We start from the raw sequence: 22,121 nt of genomic DNA on the forward strand, positions 1-22,121 counted from the left end.
CCCTCCTCCTTTTATCCGTCTCTCCTCCACACCCTCCCCCCGCCCCCGTCTGCTGTCGCACGTTTCCCCGTCTGTCCGCACTCCGAAACTCCGCCAACAGCTGGAATCGGGGCGAACAAAGCCGGGTCGGTGCGGGTTAGCCAATATCTGGGGGGAAGAAAGGTTCTGCCTCTCGCTGATTGCCCGCTCACCCCGCCGGTTTTCTTTTGGACAAAGTAATTGAGTTCCGTTTCTTAATGGAACTTGCTAACGGTCGGCCCAGCGTGGTCTGAGGACGCCCTCTCCCTCTCTCTCCCCTTCCCTCTCCCTCCCCCCCCTCCTTCCCTCTCTCTCTCTCTCTCCCCCCTCCCTCTCTCTCTCCCCCCTCCCTCTCTCTCTCCCCCCCTCCCTCTCTCCCTCTCCCCCCTCCCTCTCCCTCTCCCCCTCTCTCTCCTCCCCTCTCCCCCTCTCTCCTCCCCCTCTCCCCCTCTCCCCCTCTCTCTCCTCCCCTCTCCCCTCTCTCTCCTCCCCTCTCCCCTCTCTCTCCTCCTCTCTCCCCTCTCTCCCCCCTCTCCCCTCTCTCCCCCCTCTCCCCCCTCTCTCCTGCCCTCTCCCCCCTCTCTCCTCCCCTCTCCCCCTCTCTCTCCTCCCCTCTCCCCCCTCTCCCCCTCTCTCCTCCCCTCTCCCCCCTCTCCCCCTCTCTCCTCCCCTCTCCCCCCTCTCCCCCTCTCTCCTCCCCTCTCCCCCCTCTCTCCTCCCCTCTCTCCTCCCCTCTCCCCCTCTCTCTCCTCCCCTCTCCCCCCTCTCCCCCTCTCTCTCCTCCCCTCTCCCCCTCTCCCCCTCTCTCTCCCCCTCTCTCCCCCTCTCCCCCCCTCTCCCCCTCTCTCCCTCTCCCTCCCCCTCTCTCTCCCTCTCCTTCCTCCCCTCCTTCTTCCCCCACTCCCCCTCCTTCTCCCCCCACTCCCCCTCCTTCTCCCCCTCCTTCTCCCCCCCCTTCTCCCCCCCCCCTCCACTCCTCTCCACTTGGATGAGCCACTAACCAAATGCCTGTGGAAGGTCTAACCTCAGAGAAATCCCTCAGAGTCCTGCATAAATCCTACCCTGCACACCTGGTCTTTGTGTGTTAGTGGGCAGGTATTTCTAGCACCTGATCAGAGTTTATCGTGATACACACATGAATTGGGCAGAAATTACTCTTGCTACAGTTACATTGGTCAGTAAACTACACTGGTTAACAAGAATAATAAATTACGTAAGAGAAAAGATATATAAAAAGATGGATAGATATTCAAAGTTGCAGTTAGTGCAAGAAAAAAAAAAGGCTGTTTCGATAGTGCAGACAGATCTTTGGTCAGAATTAGGCTCGTACTGGAAGGTTCAGGAGCCTGGTTGCTGTTGGATTAAAAACTGTTCCTCCACCTGCTGGTCTTCATGCTTCTCTGCCTTTTGCCCGAAGGTAGCAGTGAGAAAAAAAAGGTGGTGACCAGGGCGATGTGGGGTCTTCCTGATGATGGCTGCCTTTCTGAGGCAGGACAGGTGGTCGGAGCCCGTGATGGACGTGGCCAGGTTTGTGCAGCCTTCTGTGTTCCACCTGGGTACTCCACTTTCCAAACCAGGCTGTGATATAGCCAATCAGTCAGTACAGGTTCCAGTTCCACCGTGTACTCCGTCTCAATGTATGTCATTTGAGTACAATTCATCTCCACTCAGGTCATTCTCAGAGTGCCTGAGATTTGGAGCACTCTGCCTGAAGATTTGGTGCCAGCTGGTTGGAATACTTGGCAGGTCAGCAGCATCTGTGGAGGGAAAATCAGTCAACGACTCATGTTGAAGGCCCTTCTTCAGAACTGAGAGAACAAAAAACAAGAGTGATGAAAATTAGATACAGATTTACTTGACACTTTGTTCTAGTTAAACCCCTTTCAGAAGGGTTTAATTGGTACTATTTATACTCATTAATTTGAGATCAGTCCCCATGGATAAGATTCAACAATCATGGGAATTGGAACATCAACTACATTATCTCCTGAAACAAGGGGAAGAATTACTAGTTAATACTTCTCTTTGTGCCTGTCATTCTTTAATACAATTTAAAATAGTTCATAGAGCTTCTATGTCTAAAGATAAACCAGCTCTCAAGTTGGCTAATATGAGCTCTACTTGTAATAGATGCAATATTGAGGTGGCTTCATTGACTCACATCTTTTGGTCATGTCAAAATTTTGGAAAGATATTTTTAAAGCTCTATGAATGATTCTGGTTATTCAATTACAACCTCACCCTTTAACTGCTCTTTTTGGAATTACTAGATGTAGGTTATTTACTTTCTTCTGCAGATTGAGTTGTAGCTTTTTCTACATTATTAGCTAGAAGAGCCATTTTACTTAAATGGAAAGACTTTAAAAGAGGACACCGACGGGAGAGGGGCTCAGCAGAGGAGCGGGTAGCAACAGCACCAACAGTGAGGGATGCCCGACACCAGGGCGCTCAGCTAGAGGATGAGGGAGGCGGGAGGGGATGGAGCGAAGAAACAGACGAGGGAGAAAGACGGAGGGGTGACTGACAAGAGGAGCAATGGCAGGAGACCCGACAGATGAACAGCCCAGGAGGGGAGGACCAACAGCAAGAGGCCCAGCAAGAGGAGGCCTGACAAAGAGATATAAGCAGCTCATCAGGAAAAACAGAAGAGACACAGACACAAAGAAGAGAAGAAGACACAAACATAGGTACAGACAGAAGAAGAGGAAGAAGAAGACCAAGATCTTCACAGAGAAATAGAAGGTAAAACTGATGGACAGAATATAGATAACGTCTTTTTTGAAGAACAAATGAGATCACTAAAGAATGGTTGTCATTAGAATTTAAGTGCAATTAAAAAGAAAATGAAAAGAGCAGAAGATAAAATGCAAAGTTTAGAACTGGTCATGACAGAAATAGGGAAAAGAGTAGAGAGTGTGGAAGAGCAGGAAACGGCTAAAGAAATGGAAGTCAATGACTTAAGAGAAAAATTGGAAGTGACAAAAAAATTAAAGAGACACAAGAGTTGTTATCTCAGAAAATTGATATTTTGGAAAATTATAGTAGGCGAAACAACATAAAAATAGTGGGCCTGAAGGAGGGTGAAGAAGGGACAGACATGAAGGAATTTATAAAAGGATGGATCCCAAAGGTCCTGAGCACAACAGAAATGCAGGAAGAAATGGAAATAGAAAGGGCACACAGAGCATTAGCTCTGAAACCACAGACACATCAAAAACCAAGATCCATCTTAGTAAAATTTTTGAGATTTACGACAAGAGAAAATATACTGGAGTGGGCAAGGAATAAAGTTAGAGAAGATAATAAGCCATTGGAATACAAGGGTCAAAATTTTTTTTTACCCAGACCTAAGTTTTGAACTCAAAGAGGAGGAAGGAGTTTAATACAGCGAAAACAATTTTATGGAAAAAAGGTTATAAATTCATGTTAAGACATCCAGCCATGCTTAAAATATTTATACCTGGGGAGCAAAACAGACTGTTATCGGATCCGGAGGAAGCACAAGAATTCGCAAAATGTTTGCAGGACAGATAAAGAGATGTAACAAGAATGAAGAATGGCGATAAAGTATATATAAAGCAATGTATATGTAAAGAACTAAAGAGGGAAAAGAGAAGGGAAGGAAGGAAGTAAGGGAAAGAGAGAGAGAGAGAGTGAGCTTTGTTATATGTGTAAAAAAAGTGTTTTCTGGAGAGGGCTGGGTGGAGAGGGAATAACCGTCACTGCAAAATCAGTTGATGCTTGCGAGCAAGACCGCAATCCAAATGGAAAAGGGAGTTGTGGTTGCCTGGCAAGGGATAAAAGGCAACTCAGAGAGGGGGGGGGGAGCATTTGGGGTTAAGGTATTATTGGGTGTGGGAATTGTTGGGGTATTTTATGTTTTAAATGTGTTGTCTTACATTGAGTTTAATAAGGGAAAACTAAGAGATGAAAATGGGAAAAAGGGTGATGGAGGTGGTGAGGAGGTGGAAAAGAGGTGTAAGCTACGTTGAACTATATGACTATAAACATTATTGGAATACATAACCAAATTAAAAGGAAGAAGCTACTAAATTTATTGAAGAAGGAAAAAATAGATATAGCATTTGTGCAGGAAATGCATCTAACTGAAGTGGAACATAACAAACTAAAGAGAGATTGGGTAGGACACGTAGTGGCAGCATCCTATAATTCAAAAGCTAGAGGTGTAGCCATATTAGTTAACAAAAATGTACCAATCAAAATAGAGGAGGAAATAATAGATCCAGCAGGGAGGTATGTAATGATAAAATGTCAGATATACTCAGAATTTTGGAATTTGCTCAAAATATATGCACCTAATGAGGAGGATCAAAAGTTTATGCAAGATATTTTTTTGAAGATTGCAGACACACAAGGAAATATATTGATAGGGGGGGATTTTAACCTTAATTTGGATCCAATGTTGGATAAAACTGGACAAAAGATAAGCAAAAAGAATAAAGTAGTCAAATTTATGGTTAAATCAATGCAGGAAATGAAACATGAATATATGGAGGAGGCAACACCCAAGAGAGAAGGAATATTCATATTATTCAAGTCGGCATAAAACATACTCAAGCATTGATATGTTTTTGTTGTCAGCCCATATTCAAGGGAGAGTTAGGAAAACTGAGTATAAAGCTAGACTACTATCAGATCATTCACCCCTGTTATTAGCAATAGAACTGGAGGACATCCCACCAAGAACATATCGATGGAGGTTAAACTCCACACTACTTAAAAGGCAGGAATTTAGAGAGTTTATTGAATGCTGAATTAAAACATATTTTGAATAAACACAGAATCAGTGAAAGACAAATTTATATGATGGGACTCAATGAAAGCCTTCATTAGAGGGCAAATAATAAGTTATGTAACTAAGATGAAAAAGGATTACAATTAGGAAATAGAGCAGTTAGAAAGGGAGATAGTAAGTACAGAAAAGGAACTAGTAAAAAGGGATGATATGACGAAAAAGAGAGAATTGGCGGACAAAAAAATAAAATACATAACATTACAAACGTACAAGGTGGAGAAGAACATAATGAAAACAAAGCAAAAGTATTATGAACTGGGAGAAAAAACACATAAAATATTAGCCTGGCAACTTAAAACAGAACAAGCTAAAAGAACTGTATTGGTATAAAGGAAAAAGGACAAACAAATTACATATAACCCAACAGAGATTAATGAAAATTTTAAGGAATTTTATGAACAATTGTATCAAACTGAGAACGAGGGGAAAGATGATAAAATAGAGGAGTTTTTAGCTAAAATTGAACTGCCGAAATTGCAAGAAGAGGAACAAAACAAACTAATAAAACCATTTGAAATAGAGGAAGTACAGGATATATTAAAAAAGCTGCCGAACAATAAAACACCAGGAGAGGATGGATTTCCAATAGAATTTTATAAAGCATTTAAAGAGTTATTCATTCCTCCTCTCCTGGAAGTAATGAACCAGATAGAAGAAACACAAAGGTTGCCAGATTCATGTAAGACAGCAATAATTATAGTAATACCAAAGATGGGGAAGGATCCACTAACACCAGCATCATATAGACCAATATCTCTACTTAACTCAGATTATAAGATAATAGCGAAATTATTAGCAAACAGATTGGCCGATTGTGTACCAAAAATAGTAAAACAAGATTAAACTGGATTTATTAAGAAACAATGAACGGCGGATAATGTCTGTAAACTTATTAATCTAATTCATACAGTTCAAGGAAATAAGAAACCAACAGTGGCTGTTGCTTTAGATGCAGAAAAAGCCTTTGACAGAGTAGAGTGGAATTACTTATTTAAAGTATTACAGAAGTTCAATCTACCAGAAAAATATATAAATTGGATTAAAGCATTGTATAATGGACCATTGACGAAAGTAGCAGTAAATGGATATGTATCGAATCAATTTAAATTAAGTAGGTCAACTAGACAGGGATGTCCATTACCCCCTCATTGTTCATCTTAGCAATAGAACCTTTGGCAGAACTGATAAGAATAGAAAATAAAATAAAAGAGATAAAAATAAAGGAGGAGGAGTATAAAATCAGCTTATTTGCAGATGACATCATAGTATACCCAACAGAACCAGAGGTATCAGTAAAAGAATTACATAAGAAATTGAAGGAATATGGAGGAATATCGGGGTACAAGATCAATGCAAACAAAAGTGAAGTGATGCCAATGAGTAACGCAGACTATACAGAATTTTAAAAAGAATCACCATTTAAATGGCAGGCACAAGCAATCCGATACCAAGGGATTAGGTTAGATAATAACTTAAGCCACTTGTACAAACTAAATTATCAGCCACTAATAAAGAAATTGCAGGAAGACTTAGAACATTGGAAAGAATTACCGCTAACATTGATAGGGAGGGTAAACTGGATTAAAATGAACGTGTTTCCAAGGATACAATACTTATTTCAAATGATACCAATTCCCTTAACAGAATCTTTTAAAATGAACTAAAGAGAATAATAAGGAAATTCTTGTGGAAAGGGAGGAAACTGAGCGTAGCGTTAGATAAATTAACAGTGAGGTATAACCAAGGTGGTTTGCAATTACCAAACTTTAGAAATTATTATAGAGCCGCACAATTAAGGTATTTATCAGATTTTTACCAGACAAGGAAAAAACCAGACTGGACTAAGATAGAGTTAGATAAAATAAGGGAGAACGAACCAGATCATATACTTTAAGTGGGATGAAAAGCTGATATGATATAAAAGCTCACCAGTATTGCATCATTTACTCAATATATGGAAGAAGATCCACTTAGAAAGGAAAAAAAAACGAATGACCAAATACCAAAATTATTATTGATGCAAAATCCACTAATCCCTTTTACAATAGATAACTTTTCCCTTAGAGAATGGGAGAGAAAAGGAATCAAAAGAATAGAAATTGTTTTTTGGGAAATAATTTATTAATATTTGAACAGTTGAAGTACAAATATGGAATAACTCATGGTACAATGTTTGCATATCAACTGAAAGCTTATTTAAAGGATAAATTGGTAAACAGATTGAGATTAACTGAAGGAAGCAGCTTTGAATACGTGATTACAGACACAATGATAATTAAAAGATTTATAACCAACATGTACATTAAGCTGCAAGATAAGAAAAATGAAATAAACTATAAACCTAAGCAGAAGTGGGAAAAAGATCCAAACATAAAGATAAAAAATGAAGTACGGAAAAGTTATGTTCTGGAACTATGAAGAATATAATAAACACAAGGTTACGCATGATACAGTAGAATTGGTTACACAGGGTATATATCACTCCTCAAAATTAAAAGAATGGGATCCAACATTATCAGACAGATGTTTTTGTTATAAGAAGGTAATGGGAACAACAGTACATGCAATTTGGGCATTTGAAAAAGAGAATACGTTTTGGAAAGAACTAAATAAGATAGTAAATAAAATCACAAAAAGCAACATACCAAAAAATCCAGAGATCTTTCTTTTTAGTAACATAGCAAGTAAAGAATTAGGCCTCAAATTAGATAAAGCACAAAAAAGATTCATTTTGATAGCCTTAGCAGTAGCAAAAAAATGTATAATGTCAACTTGGAAATTGGAAGGGAGCCTGAGAATACAGCAATGGTACATGGAAATGAATAAATGTATTCCATTGGAAAAAATAACATATAGTTTAAAAAATAAAGTCACATTGTTTGAACAAATTGGAACCTTACATGGAACATAACAGAGACCTCCATCCCCTAAAATGATAAGAAGACAAAACGACTAGATTCAGCGTGTAACAAATAGATATCGCATTTTTCTTGTTTTATTTTCCTTTGTGTGAAGATATTGTTTTATGGTTTTATTGTATTGTATATGTTGAATATTTATGGGTTTTGAAGAGGGGAGGGAGGGAAAGGGCGAAAAAAGGGAGAAAATGCCACTGTGTATATTTAATGAGAAATGTTTGTACATATTTTGGTTGATATGGTTCACAGTGTGAAAAATAAAAAATTATTTAAAAAATGGAAAGACTCTAATTCTCCTACATTATTTCAACAGCTTTCTCATGTTGTGTCTTTCTTAAATCTAGAAACAAATCAGGACGTAGTTTAGATACAACTACTAATTTTTTTTTAAAAACATGGAAATCATTTATCGATTAGTTTCATGAGATATAACTGGTGTTATTCTATGAATGATTTTCTTCATTTCCAGACATAATATAATCCTTGCCGTTTTTGTTATCTGTGGACCGGAGCTGTGTCTTAAACTATTTGACAGATCCTCAGGATAGGCCACTCAGTTTTTTTTTCTAGATTAGTTGTTTCTTTATATGCATTAATAATTATTTCTTGATTTCTTTGTTAGGAGAATGATTTCTAATATGTCACATTTTCACTCTTTGGAATTTATATCTGATACTTATTCTATGTAAGCTTGGACAGACCATTTTAATCGTGTTATTTCTATTTCCTTATGCTGTGTATATTATGAAATATTAATACAAATATTGAAAAAAAATGGAATTGGATGCAGCCCTGGGAAGAGTCGAGGTGTTAGGGATTGAGGGAGTGGCCACATGGGTTAGTACAGGTGCGATGGGCCAAATATACCAGCAAAACTAGAGGTGAATTATTCACGTGATGAGAAATTGTGGGGTGGGGGGAGCTACAAGTGCAGTGTAAGATAGCCCTAAAGTTCTTGGGAATAAATCTCCAGTAAGATGACCTGGGACAAGTACGTTGACATAATGGTCAAGAAAGCACCAACACCCTGGAAAATCAAGGAGGTTTGGCATGTCTCCCTTGTTCCTCAACAATTTCTACAGGTGCATTATTGAAAGCAGACTTGCTGGATGCATCACAGCGTGGGACGAGTTGTCGTGAGCTGCTCTGCACAAGAACTAATGAAGTTGCAGAAGGTGGTGAATACAGAACATCACACAAACCCCTTCCCTCCATGGACTCTGTCTACATCTCCAACTGCTCAAGGAAGGCTGCCAAGATACTAAAGAGCCCATCACACCCCAGGCACACCTATTGGGGAGAAGAGTTATTGAACCCACCAACCGGCTTAAAGACAGTTTCTTTCCCACATCCATCAGGGTCCTGAATGAACTCCATGCAGTGCTCTCAAGCTGTCCTTGCTTGGTGCTAATATACCTTCTTTTCATTGTAATACTATACTCTGTAAATCATGAAGACCAGAAGCAGAAAACAATTAGAAAAGCAAATGATATGTTAGTTTTGATTGTATGAAGATTTGAGTGCCAAAGTGGAGACATTCAACTTAATTGAACAGAGCCCCTGTGAGACATCCCTGGACTATTGTGGACAGTTAGGCATACAAACCACGAGCGTCTTGAAGGGTGGGAGGGAACCAACCCATGTCATTATGGGGAGAACATACAGACAGCACTGAATTCGAACCCAGCTTCCTACATTGCCGGAGAAACTCAACAGCTCACACGGCATCCATAGGAAATAAAAGGCAGTTGCTGTTTCAGGCCTGAACCCTTCTTCAGGTGTATTGAAAATCAGGCAGACACCTGGATTAAAAGGAGAGGGTTGGGGAAGGGGGTGGAGTACAGGCAAAGAGGTAAGAGATAATGGATAATAAAGTGAATACTTTATGGTGGGAGAGTAGAAAAGAAAGAAGCTGAGAAGTGATGGGGTGAAGGCAGAGGTCAAAGAAAGATAGGAAAAGGAAGGGAAGAGGATGGGGAAATGGAGGAATTCAGGCAGAGGAGTGAGGAAAGGGGAGGGACCAAGGAGAGAGTTAATGGAAATTGGAGAAGTTGATATTGATGATGTTTGTCAAGATGGAATTTAGATTTCAGATTTATTGTCACATACAATCCTGATATTCTTTATCCAGCAGGCAAGGCAGAATTATCATTTATTGGCAGTGCAAAAAAAACTGTACTCAACATACACATGAAAGCAAAGAAATAGAAACAAACTGTGCAATACAGAGAGAATTAAAAAAAAATCAACTAAGTGCAAAATTAAGAGTCCTTAAATGAGTCCCTGATTGAGTTTGTTGTTGAGGAGTCTGATGGTGGAGGGGGAGCAGCTGTTCCTGAACCTGGTGGTGCGAGTCTTGTGGCACCGACACCTCTTTCCTGATGGGAGTAGTGAAAACACCATGTGTGATGTGGATCCTTGATCATTGCTGTTGCTCTGTGACGGCAGTGTTCCCTGTAGATGTCCTCGATAGTGGGGAGGGTTTTGCTTGTGATGTCCTGGGCTGTGTCCACTACCTTTAGCAGGGGTCTAGACTCAGCAGTATTGGTGTCCCTGAACTGACTGTGATGCAGCTGGTCAGCACACTCCACCACACATCTGCAGACATTTGTCAGGGTTTCCGATATCATAACGAACCTCCGTAAACTCCCGAGGAAGTAGAGGCGCTGACGTGCTTTCTTCACGATGCCATTAGTGTGTTGGGTCCAGGAAAGATCCTCCACAATAGTGACTCCCAATAACTTACACTTGCTCACCCTCTCCACCTCTGATCCCCCATTGTTCACTGGCATGTACACCTCTGGTTTTCCAGTCCTGAAGTTAACTTTCAGCTCCTTAGTTTTGGTGACATTGAGAGCAAGATTGTTATTTGTACACCATTCGGCCAAGTTTTCCATCTCCCTCCTGCAGGCTGACTCATCGCCCCTTTCTATACAACCAACTACCGTGGTATCATCAGTGAATTTGTAGATGGTGTTGTTGTCGTACCGAGCCTCACAGTTATAGGTGTACAGTGAATAGAGCAGTGGGCTAAGAACGCAGCCCTGTTTTGCTTCAGTACTGAGTGAGTTCATGGAGATGTTCTTTCCAATCTGCACTGATTGTGGTCTGGAGGTTAGGAAATCCATGATCCAATTACACAGTTGGGTGTTGGGTCCAGATCTTAAAGTTTGCTGATCAGTTTTGAGGGGATGATGGTGTTAAATGTCAAACTGTAGTTGATGGCGCACCCTGATATATGCATCTTTGGTGTCCAAAGATATTGTGCTTCCAATCTGCAGATGGCATTGGCTTGGCAGTGCATGAGACCATGGACAGATATGCCAGTGTGGCAATGTGTGGCAGTGTGAAATTAAAATGGTTGGCCTGGAAGGTCCTTGCTGTTGTAGCAGACAGAGTGAAGATACTTAAGGAAATGATCTCCCAGTCTGTGTCCAGTCTCTCTGATGTTAAGGCCATATTGGGAGAATGGGATGCAGTAAATGGTCCCTACAGATTCACAGATGAAGCTTTGCTTCACTTAGAAGGACCTGAATGTTTGGGTTCCTGAGTGGTGATGAGGGAGAAGGTGTAAGTGCAAGTGTAGCACTTCTTGTGGTCATAGGGGTAATTTACCAAGGGGGTGATTGGTGGGAAGGGACGAGTAGACGAGGAAGTCACAGAGGGTGTGTGGACCCTGCGAGAGGGGAGGAGAAGATTTCTCCGGTGATGGGATCCCATTGCAGGTGGCAGAAAGTGCAGAAAACAATATGTTGGATGCAGAGGCTGGTGATATGGTTAGGTAGGATGGGAGGAACCCTGTCCTTGTTATGTCTAGGGGAAAGGGCCAGGAGAGAGAGAGCAGAAAAAGAGGCGATGTGGGTGAGTTAATAGCAGCAGATGAAACCACATTTTCTGGAGGACATGTGAGATGTCTTGGAATGGAAGGTCTCATCCTGGATCAGATGTGGCGGAGACAGAGGAATTGAGAGAAAGGAGCAACATCCTTACAGGAGACAGGGTGGGAAGAGTTACAGGCAAGGTAACTGTGGGAGATGGTGGGTTTGTCTCCTGAAAGATGTCTCCTGAAATGAGGAAAAGATCAGGCCCTTTTGCTTCCTCTGGATGCTGCATGACCTGCTGAGTTTCTCCAGCTCTTTTGTGTCACTGAACTCAGTATTTTCTTACTAATAAGCCTCTTCACCATCAGACTCCTTAACAACAAACTCACTCAGAGACTCACTGAAAGACTCTTACTTTTGTACATTATTGATTTTTTTCTCACATTCAGTTTGTTTAGATTTCTTTATTTGTTTACACGTGCATATATATCTCCTTGAGTGGTTTGAAGTAAATCACTAAATTCTGTAGACATCGCGTTTGGAATAAAAAACACAGGTCAAACAGTGCCCTTTATGTAACAAAGGTAAAGATACATCACCAACGTTTTGGGCCTGAGCCCTTCATCAAACTGCAGATTGGAGGAACAACACCTTATTTTCCAAATGGGCACTTTATTTTCCAGATGGCATTAACAGCGACTTTACTGCCTTCCAGTAAATCTGCTCACCTTTTCTTTCCCCTCCCCCCCTTTTCCTGACTTTTCAGTCTTCTACTCACCCAGTCATCCCTCCTCCCCTCATTGCTGCCGTCCCTTCCCTCCTTTCTCCACCTATCATCTGCTGCCTTTGCCACCCCCGCTCTTTTGTTTGGACACTTGCCAGCATTTTCTCATACTTTGATGAAGGGCTCAAGCCCAAAATGTTGGTTATGAATCTTTACCTTTGGTACAAAAAGGACACTGTTTGAACCTGACCTTGAGTAGTTTGTTGCACTATCACTAAGTAGTAATTCTGCCTCACCCGCAGGAGAAAGAATCTCAGGGTGGTATGTGATGTCATGTATGTACTCTGACAATAAATCTGAAATCTGAGGTGATTTCTGTTCTCTCACAATCTGACAAGGCTTGTTATCCTGGTTGCATTTTCCAACCATTAGTTAAACCATAATCAACCCTGTAAAAGAGGAAAATTTGGTTGGTTATCACACTTGCTCCCTCTGGGATCTTGCTGGATGCTGCAGCTCCTACTGACAATGAATAACTTTGGGTTCCACATTGCGTTGGTGGGGGTGGGGGGGTTTCTCCACTGGAGCAGGAATCACAATATTCATTTATAAAGCACTTTTGAGACTTCAACGTGGACTTGATCATGCAACTCTTCCTTTGGCAGTGGATCTGAGGGAGGTAGTTGACATTTCAAGGGGTATTTGAGTGGCCTTTAACTGTTGCAATATGGACTTGGGTGCAAGCTTCCAATGGGTTGCAAAGGCACGTTGGGTGATGATTGGATAGTCCCTGTGTTGATTGGCTAGGCTCTGTGATAATTGGTCAGCATTTGCAATAATTGATTGGCTAACCTCTGTGATGTAAAAACACACCAAAATGCTGAAGGAATTCAGCTGGTCTTTCAGCATCCATAGGAGACCAAGATGTATTGCTGGCATTTCAAGCCTGAGCCCTTCTTCAAGGAATAAGTAAAGAATATCAAAAAACAGGAAATTTCTGAATAGAAACAGTGCTAGCTGGGGAGGAGTCCAGACCAATGAACAAATTGGAGGATACGGGGAGAGGTGAGAATTGATTATATCTGTACGAAAGGAGATAGGGAAAAGGGAGAGACAGAACTGGGGGAAGTCAATGGGGGAGAAATGAGGGGAGGAGTTTAACGAAAGCCAGAGAAGTCAATATTAATGCCATCCAGTTGGAGGGTGCCCAGACAGAAGATGAGATGCTGTTTCTCCATTTTGCAGGTGTTCTCAGTCTCGCAGTGCACGAGACCATGGACAGACACATGAGCAAGGGAATGAGATGGGGAACTGAAATGGGTGGTCACTGGGAGATCCACGCTATAGTGGCGGACAGAGCCGAGCGATCTCCCAGTCTGAGCATAATCAATTCTCACCTCTCCCCTTATCACAATGATTCTCAACTTTTTTTCTTTCCACTTACATTAGGTGCTCTGTGATGAGTAAGGGATGGGTTAAGGTGGTATGTGGGTGGAAAGAAATAGTTGGAGAACCACTGTTTTAATCGTCCCTCATTGACTCGTTATGTGTCCGGTTTCATAGGTCCAGAGAAAATGGGCCAATGACCATTTTTCTCCAACAAAATATTTCAATAGGGTCTAGAACAGTGATTCTCAACCTTCCCTTCCCACCTTAAGCAATCCCTTACCCATCACAGAGCCCCCTGCAGCACAGAGAATACTTAAAGTGGGATGTGAGTGGAAGGAACAAGGTTGAGTTCCACAAGCCATTAACACCCTTTGTTGGCCTGGACTCCTGCCCCAGCCAGCATGGCCTCTCCTCTGAGATTCCTTTGCTTTACCTTGAAGGGCTCAGGCCCAAAACATGAAAAAATCATCTTTGTCTCCCATAGACACCGCGAGGCTGCGTTCACTGGCTCTGCAGACTTTTATGTCTGTGCCTCTGTGATGATTGGCCAGGCTCTGCAATGATTGATTGGCCTGTCTCTGGGCTTATTGGCTCTGCGCTGAAAAGGGGCGGCTTCATCGGCAATGACGTCATTACCATCCAAGCCGCTTTCAACAGAGGTCCTTCACCATTAAAATCTGTCTACAAAGCTGCCGGACATAATTTAATAAAGTTCAATACAATATGAGAACTAAAAGACATGATGATAGAGATGCATGTGATTGCTGTAAATGACGTCATTATGCTGGAAACATCAGTCAAAAAGCTGCTTGAACTAGTTTCTAACCTTTCAATATCAAAATCTGTTATCATCACGAATTATTAAGCCAGGTCATGGTAAACTTAACGGTCGATTGAATGGCGAAAGGCGTGGGGAAGGAGCGCTCCGAGTCGCCCCAGGTCTTGCCGTTGCTGGGGTGACGTCATTGATCCGGGTCCTCGGACGGGCGAAGTGGCGAAGATGGCGCCCGTGGGGGAGAGGAAGGTTCTGGGCGCCGCGACCGAGAGCCAGGAGACGGCGGAGGAGGATGAGGGGCAGAACCTGTGGTAGGCTTGGCCCTTCCCTCCCGGAGGGGCGCGGGCGGGCGGGAGCGGAGGGCGCGGGCGTGCGGGCGGGCCCTTCTCTCCCGGGGGAGCGGGCGCGGGCGGGCCCTTCTCTCCCGGGGGAGCGGGCGCGGGCGGGCCCTTCCACCCCTTGGCCCCCCCCCTTCCACCCCTCGGCCCCCCCCCTTCCACCCCTCGGCCCCCCCCTTCCACCCCTCGGCCCCCCCCCCTTCCACCCCTCGGCCCCCCCCCTTCCACCCCTCGGCCCCCCCCTTCCACCCCTCGGCCCCCCCCTTCCACCCCTCGGCCCCCCCCCTTCCACCCCTCGGCCCCCCCCTTCCACCCCTCGGCCCCCCCCTTCCACCCCTCGGCCCCCCCCCTTCCACCCCTCGGCCCCCCCCCTTCCACCCCTCGGCCCCCCCCCTTCCACCCCTCGCCCCCCCCTTCCACCCCTCGGCCCCCCCCTTCCACCCCTCGGCCCCCCCCTTCCACCCCTCGGCCCCCCCCTTCCACCCCTCGGCCCCCCCCTTCCACCCCTCGGCCCCCCCCTTCCACCCCTCGGCCCCCCCCTTCCACCCCTTGGCCTCCCCCCTTCCACCCCTCGCCCCCCCCTTCCACCCCTCGCCCCCCCCTTCCACCCCTCGCCCCCCCCTTCCACCCCTCGGCCCCCCCCTTCCACCCCTCGGCCCCCCCCTTCCACCCCTCGGCCCCCCCCTTCCACCCCTCGGCCCCCCCCTTCCACCCCTCGGCCCCCCCCTTCCACCCCTCGGCCCCCCCCTTCCACCCCTCGGCCCCCCCCTTCCACCCCTCGGCCCCCCCCTTTCCACCCCTCGGCCCCCCCCTTTCCACCCCTCGGCCCCCCCCTTCCACCCCTCGGCCCCCCCCTTCCACCCCTCGGCCCCCCCCTTCCACCCCTCGGCCCCCCCCTTCCACCCCTCGGCCCCCCCCTTCCACCCCTCGGCCCCCCCCTTCCACCCCTCGGCCCCCCCCTTCCACCCCTCGGCCCCCCCCTTCCACCCCTCGCCCCCCCCTTCCACCCTCGCCCCCCCCCTTCCACCCCTCGGCCCCCCCCCTTCCACCCCTCGGCCCCCCCCCTTCCACCCCTCGGCCCCCCCCCTTCCACCCCTCGGCCCCCCCCTTCCACCCCTCGGCCCCCCCCTTCCACCCCTCGGCCCCCCCCTTCCACCCCTCGGCCCCCCCCCTTCCACCCCTCGGCCCCCCCCTTCCACCCCTCGGCCCCCCCTTCCACCCCTCGGCCCCCCCCTTCCACCCCTCGCCCCCCCCTTCCACCCCTCGGCCCCCCCCTTCCACCCCTCGGCCCCCCCCCCCTTCCACCCCTCGGCCCCCCCCCTTCCACCCCTCGGCCCCCCCCCCTTCCACCCCTCGGCCCCCCCCTCCACCCCTCGGCCCCCCCCCTCCACCCCTCGGCCCCCCCCCTTCCACCCCTCGGCCCCCCCTTCCACCCCTCGGCCCCCCCCTTCCACCCCTCGGCCCCCCCCTTCCACCCCTCGGCCCCCCCCCTTCCACCCCTCGGCCCCCCCCCTTCCACCCCTCGGCCCCCCCCCCTTCCACCCCTCGGCCCCCCCCCTTCCACCCCTCGGCCCCCCCCCCTCCACCCCTCGGCCCCCCCCCTTCCACCCCTCGCCCCCCCCCCTTCCACCCCTCGCCCCCCCCCCTTCCACCCCTCGCCCCCCCCCTTCCACCCCTCGCCCCCCCCCCTTCCACCCCTCGGCCCCCCCCCTTCCACCCCTCGGCCCCCCCCCTTCCACCCCTCGGCCCCCCCCCTTCCACCCCTCGGCCCCCCCCCTTCCACCCCTCAGCGCCCCCCCCCACCCCTCAGCGCCCCCCCTCCACCCGCTAGCTGGCCGGCAGGTCGCCTCACTCCCCTGGTTTTCTTTCTCCAACTCCCCCGTCTCCATCCTTCCTCGTCTCCCCGCGAATTGTGCATCACTGGGCTGCAGTGTATCCAAACACTGAACTCCAGTCAGAAACCCAAATCTATAGTGGAGCAAGGCACCAACAGCAGACGAGAAACTGCTGTAAATAACGGCGGTAATGTCGAGTGTTAACTCTTTGACCTATTAAAGAATTCCAAGATTCTGTTTGTTTTCCCAAATTCCTGGTGCAGAGATGCCCATGGGATGTAACGTTCAGCAAAGTCGCTGTCTGCTCAGAGCTCTTTATCATTCACGTGTTTTACAGAAGAGCAAAGTATTTCCCGGTCAATGTATATTTCTCGCTAAACTGCTTGGTCATTTAGTATCCCTGTGGGAGGTTGTGTACAAATTCAGAAGGTGTTGCTCAAAAAGGCCTGACCTCCATCATTCAGCATTGCCATGTTGATTAGATTAGTCTCTGCATTAATGTAATGAATGAAGACGTGAGAAAGTTGTCATGGCCTGTCAAGTGCCTTCATGTGACTGTGAACGTTTTGATATAAATGCAAGTGTATTTTTTCAGGACCTCGATCCTCAGTGAAGTGTCCACACGGTCTCGGTCAAAACTACCCACTGGGAAAAATATTCTTGTGTTAGGTAAGCTTGCATAATGCAAATCGTGTATGTGTGAGAAAATAGTGGAGAATAAATGCAGTATTGAGTACGAGAAAATTATTAAAACAATTTAAGTTAATGAATGCTAATATTTAAGATAGTATTTATGATCTGATAAGTATAATTCAGTATTGCCTTCTTTTGGGGACAGTAATGTAGATTTGTCATGTTTGTTTATTTATTCCTATTTTGATTTGGTGGCCTTATTTCTAACACTGAAATGCTGAATCTCTAGGTGAGGATGGATCAGGCAAGACGACGCTCATGGCCAAGCTGCAAGGTGCAGAGCACAACAAGAAAGGGAGGGGCCTGGAATATTTGTACCTGAATATACATGATGAAGATCGAGATGGTCAGTGAGTTATCTGCAAAAAATAGTTTGTGTGTTAACTACTATGTTTTCCTGTATGGTTTGAAAAATTATAGTTCAATAAAGAAAGGGCAGATTGTTACAACATTGTGATTTCTGTCATTGCAAGTTGCCTTATTAAATTATGCTTAAAATGATCAGAGCCAGGTCTTCCCCTTCATTGGCTTGATAATCAGTGACGAATTGCTGATCAAAGCAGGCCAGTGGTATTGAGCCCAAGGCTCAATATCCCGAGTTATCAGCAATGAATATGTGGAAAGATGCTTTGTACATTTGAACAATTTGTATGTGATTCGGCAAGTGCTTGCAATATACTGTAAAACAACATTTTGTTTTTAAAAAGTTGTGTTTATTGATATTTTAGCACAATTAGGCTAATGCATCACTGAGGCAGTGCAGTATTGTCTTTGGATATGAAGATAAGCCAAGTTCTCCTTCGCTTCTCAGTAATGTAAAAGATCCCACAGAAACATTAAAAGACAAGAATGCAAATTATTATTCTTGTTCTGGAAAATATTTGTTCCTTAATCTTTCTCCCTGGCATAAACATTGTTCCAATAACATTGGTGTTTGTGACAATTCTGTGTTCCCACATGCAGGAGTATTGTTGGGAAGTTGCTGGAGTGAGTGCTGCAGAGATGCAAGCCTTTCATGTGTATTTTTAAGAGCGGAAAGATTGTAAGTTAATGCATGATCAGCTGAAATAGTGAAATAGAGTTGAGGCTTGGCCTTTTTTTTGCAGTTGAGAAGGGCAGCTATATTTATTTGGTGGGCAGGTTGGAGATGCTTCAGGGGATATCTTACAGGAGTTGCTATGCTTTGACTCAAAAGTTATTTTTTTTGTGTTCTTGAGGTGATTCAATTTCCCCTCAGAACGATGGAACCCAACAGCATAAAAGCAAGTCCTTCACACCAACTTGTCTGTGCTGACCAAATTCCTCTCCTGATCTCGTCCAGTTTGTGTACATTCACCTCCAATCCCTCTTAGCCTTTCCTACCCACGTCTTTTAAATGTAAATGTACCCAGCTCTACCACTTCCGATGGTAGATTGATTAATATACCCTCCTCCATCCTCTATGGAACATCTTTTCCCTCGGGTCTCCTTAAAACTTTCCCCTCATCTTAAACCTATGCTCTGTAGTTTTAGACTTCCTTATGCTTTGTGGGGTTGGTGGGGGTGGGGGTGGGGGGTGGGGGGTGGGGTTGGTGGGGGTGGGGGTGGGGGGTGGGGGGTGGGGGTGGGGGTGGGGGTGGGAGGTGGGGGTGGGGGTGGGAGGTGGGGGGGGGTGGGAGGTGGGGGGGGGTGGGAGGTGGGGGGAAGAAGTCTGCAGCAATTCCTCTCATCTATGTCCCTCATGATTTTATTAACCTCTATACAGTTTACATTTATGACTAGAAATCAAACTTTTGATCCATGTGGTTTTGTGCTGCAGTGAACATGAATATTGCTGGAATGCTGCAGCAACACCTTTGTTCTCTGCTCAACAAGCCCACATGGATCAAAAGATCCAAGATTTGGTTTCTGGTCAGAAATGCATTAAATTTCATTTTAATTTGCAACATGATAGAAGCCAATTCTGGCCATTTAAACCCATGCTGCCCAATTACAGCCAATTAATTTACAACCATGTACATTTTAGAGGGTGGGAAGAAACCAGAGCACATGGTGAAAACTCAGACAGGTTATGTGGAGAAGGTATAAACTTATAAAACTGGGTTCGAACTCTGGTTACTCGTGCTGTAATATCATTGCGCTAGCTGTTGTGCTAAACGTGCCATCCAATTCATTGTTTTCATTTTAGGCAACATTATTGGGCTTGAGTTTCTTCGTGAGAAGATATTTCTGTTGCTATTTGTTGCCTTGTGTTTATAAAGTAGTTGAGTTCAACTAGAGAAAATAAGAGTGGTCTTCTTTCCAATGTCCTGATGCCTGTTCGAGTCAGTGTAACAGACTCTTATTTGTATATCAGGATTATTTAAGAATTTAAAGATTAGGGTCTGAGAGAAGAAAATGTTCTATATTTATTGAACTTTATATATTTTTTTTAAAAAAAACAAGACTGCAGTGAATGTTGACTTGAAGGAATGAATGCTTTGTATGAGGCAGTTCATTTTTGGCAGTGGTTTGATTTGATAACCGCGGTTAGCCTTATTGAATTCACTATGACCTGGTTATTGGAAGATGAGAGTTCTTGTGGAATTTCTCAGCAAATATTTGCTTCCAAGGCTGTTCAGCTCTTTGAAGCATTTTGTTTTGGTTCATTGGCTGTTCAGTGTTAGCAATAGATCCTAAAATTGCTTCGTGGCCAGGTTGGGAAGCATAGTGGAATTTAGGGAGTTTTATGTGTAGGACGCTGACTGTGTAAATGATCAACCACCTTTTCCACGTGCCATATGCTAAATGAAGCTTCGGTGCAAGAGTGCTGTTTCATTGAGGTTGAAATTCTCAGAATGTGGATCAGGTTGTTACAGATACCAATGGACTGACTTCTGCCAATACTTGTACACACTCCACTAATCTGATCTTTCAGCCCCAAGGCCTCTCCATCTCAATCATTTGCTTTTGCCCCGTTTCAATACATGTGCTTAAACATTTATCAGCCTTGTTTGCATCCAACTTCAGTTGTTTTGGTCCTCTTCTCATAACCTTAGCACAGTGCAAATTTCAGCTCATTACAGTGGCTTGTTCTATGCGTGGTTCCAGTTGCCTCATGGCATGATTTGACTTTGGATCTCTTCCTGGTTGAGCTGCTTCCATCTGGAACTTGCAGCTCTAGAATTCCTAGCTTTTCTCCCTGCCTGTTCTTTCACAATAAAGTTGGATTGTGTATTATGGTTCCACGGAAGAGGCAATGCAGGCAACCCTGTCCTAGACTAACCAGTAGCCAAGAAAGGGCATCAGCACTCTGGTTCTTGATGAAATTTAAAATGTCTCCAGCACCCCTCAACAACTTTTACAGATTCGCCATTGTGTGTATCCAGTCAGCGTGCACTACTACATGATACAAGACCTAAAGAAACTACATAGAAATGTGAGACAGTTCAGATGTGACACAAACATCCATCGACATTTGAGACGACTTAGAAAAAAGACAACATATTGAGAAACTCATCCTATCCTGGATATGCTCCTCCCATCAGAGAGAAGATTCAAAAGGGTTAATATAATGCACCTCCACATTCAAAGATGGTTTCTATCCAGCTACTGAACGAACCTCACAGGAGTTGCGTTGCCTGTGCTCTGTTTGAATTGATCTCACATTGTAACTGTGTCTTATTCTACACCTGTGTGTGGAGAGACTTGCTGGATAGCACACCAAACAAATTTTCCACTGTATCTCTGTACACCTGACAATAAATATAAATGTATAATAAAGGTGAATTGTCATGGTCCTTTAGGATAGGAAAAATGTAAAACTAGAGGGCATCGATTTAAGAGGAGACGGGAAGAATATGGAAGGCACCCAAAGGGCACCTACTTCAAGCTGAGGATGGTGGGTATATAACAAAGTGCCAGAAGAAATGGTAGAAGATAGACTATTGTAACATTGAAAAGACAGTAGCCGTGAGGTCATATTGTTGCTTTACAAAACTCAGGTTGGGCCATGCTTGTAAAATTGTTCAGTTCTGGTCACTTCATTGTGGGAAAGATGTGGAAGGTTTGGAGAATATACAGAGGAAAATTTACCAGGGTGTTGCCTGGATTGGAGAATGTGCCTTGTGAGACAATGTTAACAGTACTAGGCTTTTCTTTGGAGCGAAGAGGTCCAATAGAGGTCAACAAGATTATGGGAGGCATAGATACGATGGACAGCCAGCACTTTTTTCCTGGGGTGAGACTAGCAAACACCAGAGGACGTGAACAGGGAAAGGGAAGGAAGGTTTAGGGGAAATGTCAATAGGAAATTTATTTTACACAGAAAGTAGTGGGTGCTTGGAATGCATTGGCAGGGATGGTGGGAGGGACTGGTACTCTAGAGATATTTAAGACTTTTAGACAGGTCGTGGTTGCAAGAAAAATAGAGGGTTATGGGTGAGGGGACGAGTTAGATTGAGTAGATTTGTGCACAACATTGTGGGCCAAAGGGCCTGTGCTGCAATGTTCTGAAATTTTGGAACTTCAGCCTAAATATGTTTTTGTTTTCCCCCTCCCCCTCTTTTTATAAGAAATTCAGTTTTGTGGTTTTCATGGTGAAATACAAATGCAATGGAAACTATTCATTCAATGATTTATTTGCTGTTCAAATAGTTTGGTTTCAGCATTTAAAGAATCCAGGCCTCGTTTACTGTTCCCCTGATGTCCATATGAGGAAGATGAATTTTTGCACGGGAAGCCATATTTTTTCTTTGAACAATTTTTTTTTCCATTTCCACAATATTGGTTTGACACTCTTTAAATTCTTAGAGCTGGTTCCCCGAGTTGGTCTGG

General features: G+C 45.0%; 1 protein-coding gene across 1 annotated transcript in view; it reads left to right on the forward strand.

The window, feature by feature from the left end:
* Nucleotides 1-14,632: 14,632 nt before the first annotated feature.
* dync1li2 (dynein, cytoplasmic 1, light intermediate chain 2) overlaps nucleotides 14,633-22,121 on the forward strand; it is a 72,014-nt gene continuing 64,525 nt past the window's right edge. The window contains exons 1-3 of the mRNA XM_069902039.1: nucleotides 14,633-14,772; nucleotides 17,230-17,303; nucleotides 17,557-17,673. Of these exons, the coding sequence (XP_069758140.1) occupies nucleotides 14,687-14,772; nucleotides 17,230-17,303; nucleotides 17,557-17,673 (277 nt within the window). The 5' untranslated portion in view covers nucleotides 14,633-14,686. The remainder of the gene's footprint in view (nucleotides 14,773-17,229; nucleotides 17,304-17,556; nucleotides 17,674-22,121) is intronic.

This window comes from Narcine bancroftii, chromosome 10, assembly GCF_036971445.1.
Source record: "Narcine bancroftii isolate sNarBan1 chromosome 10, sNarBan1.hap1, whole genome shotgun sequence".
Classification (NCBI taxonomy): domain Eukaryota; kingdom Metazoa; phylum Chordata; class Chondrichthyes; order Torpediniformes; family Narcinidae; genus Narcine; species Narcine bancroftii.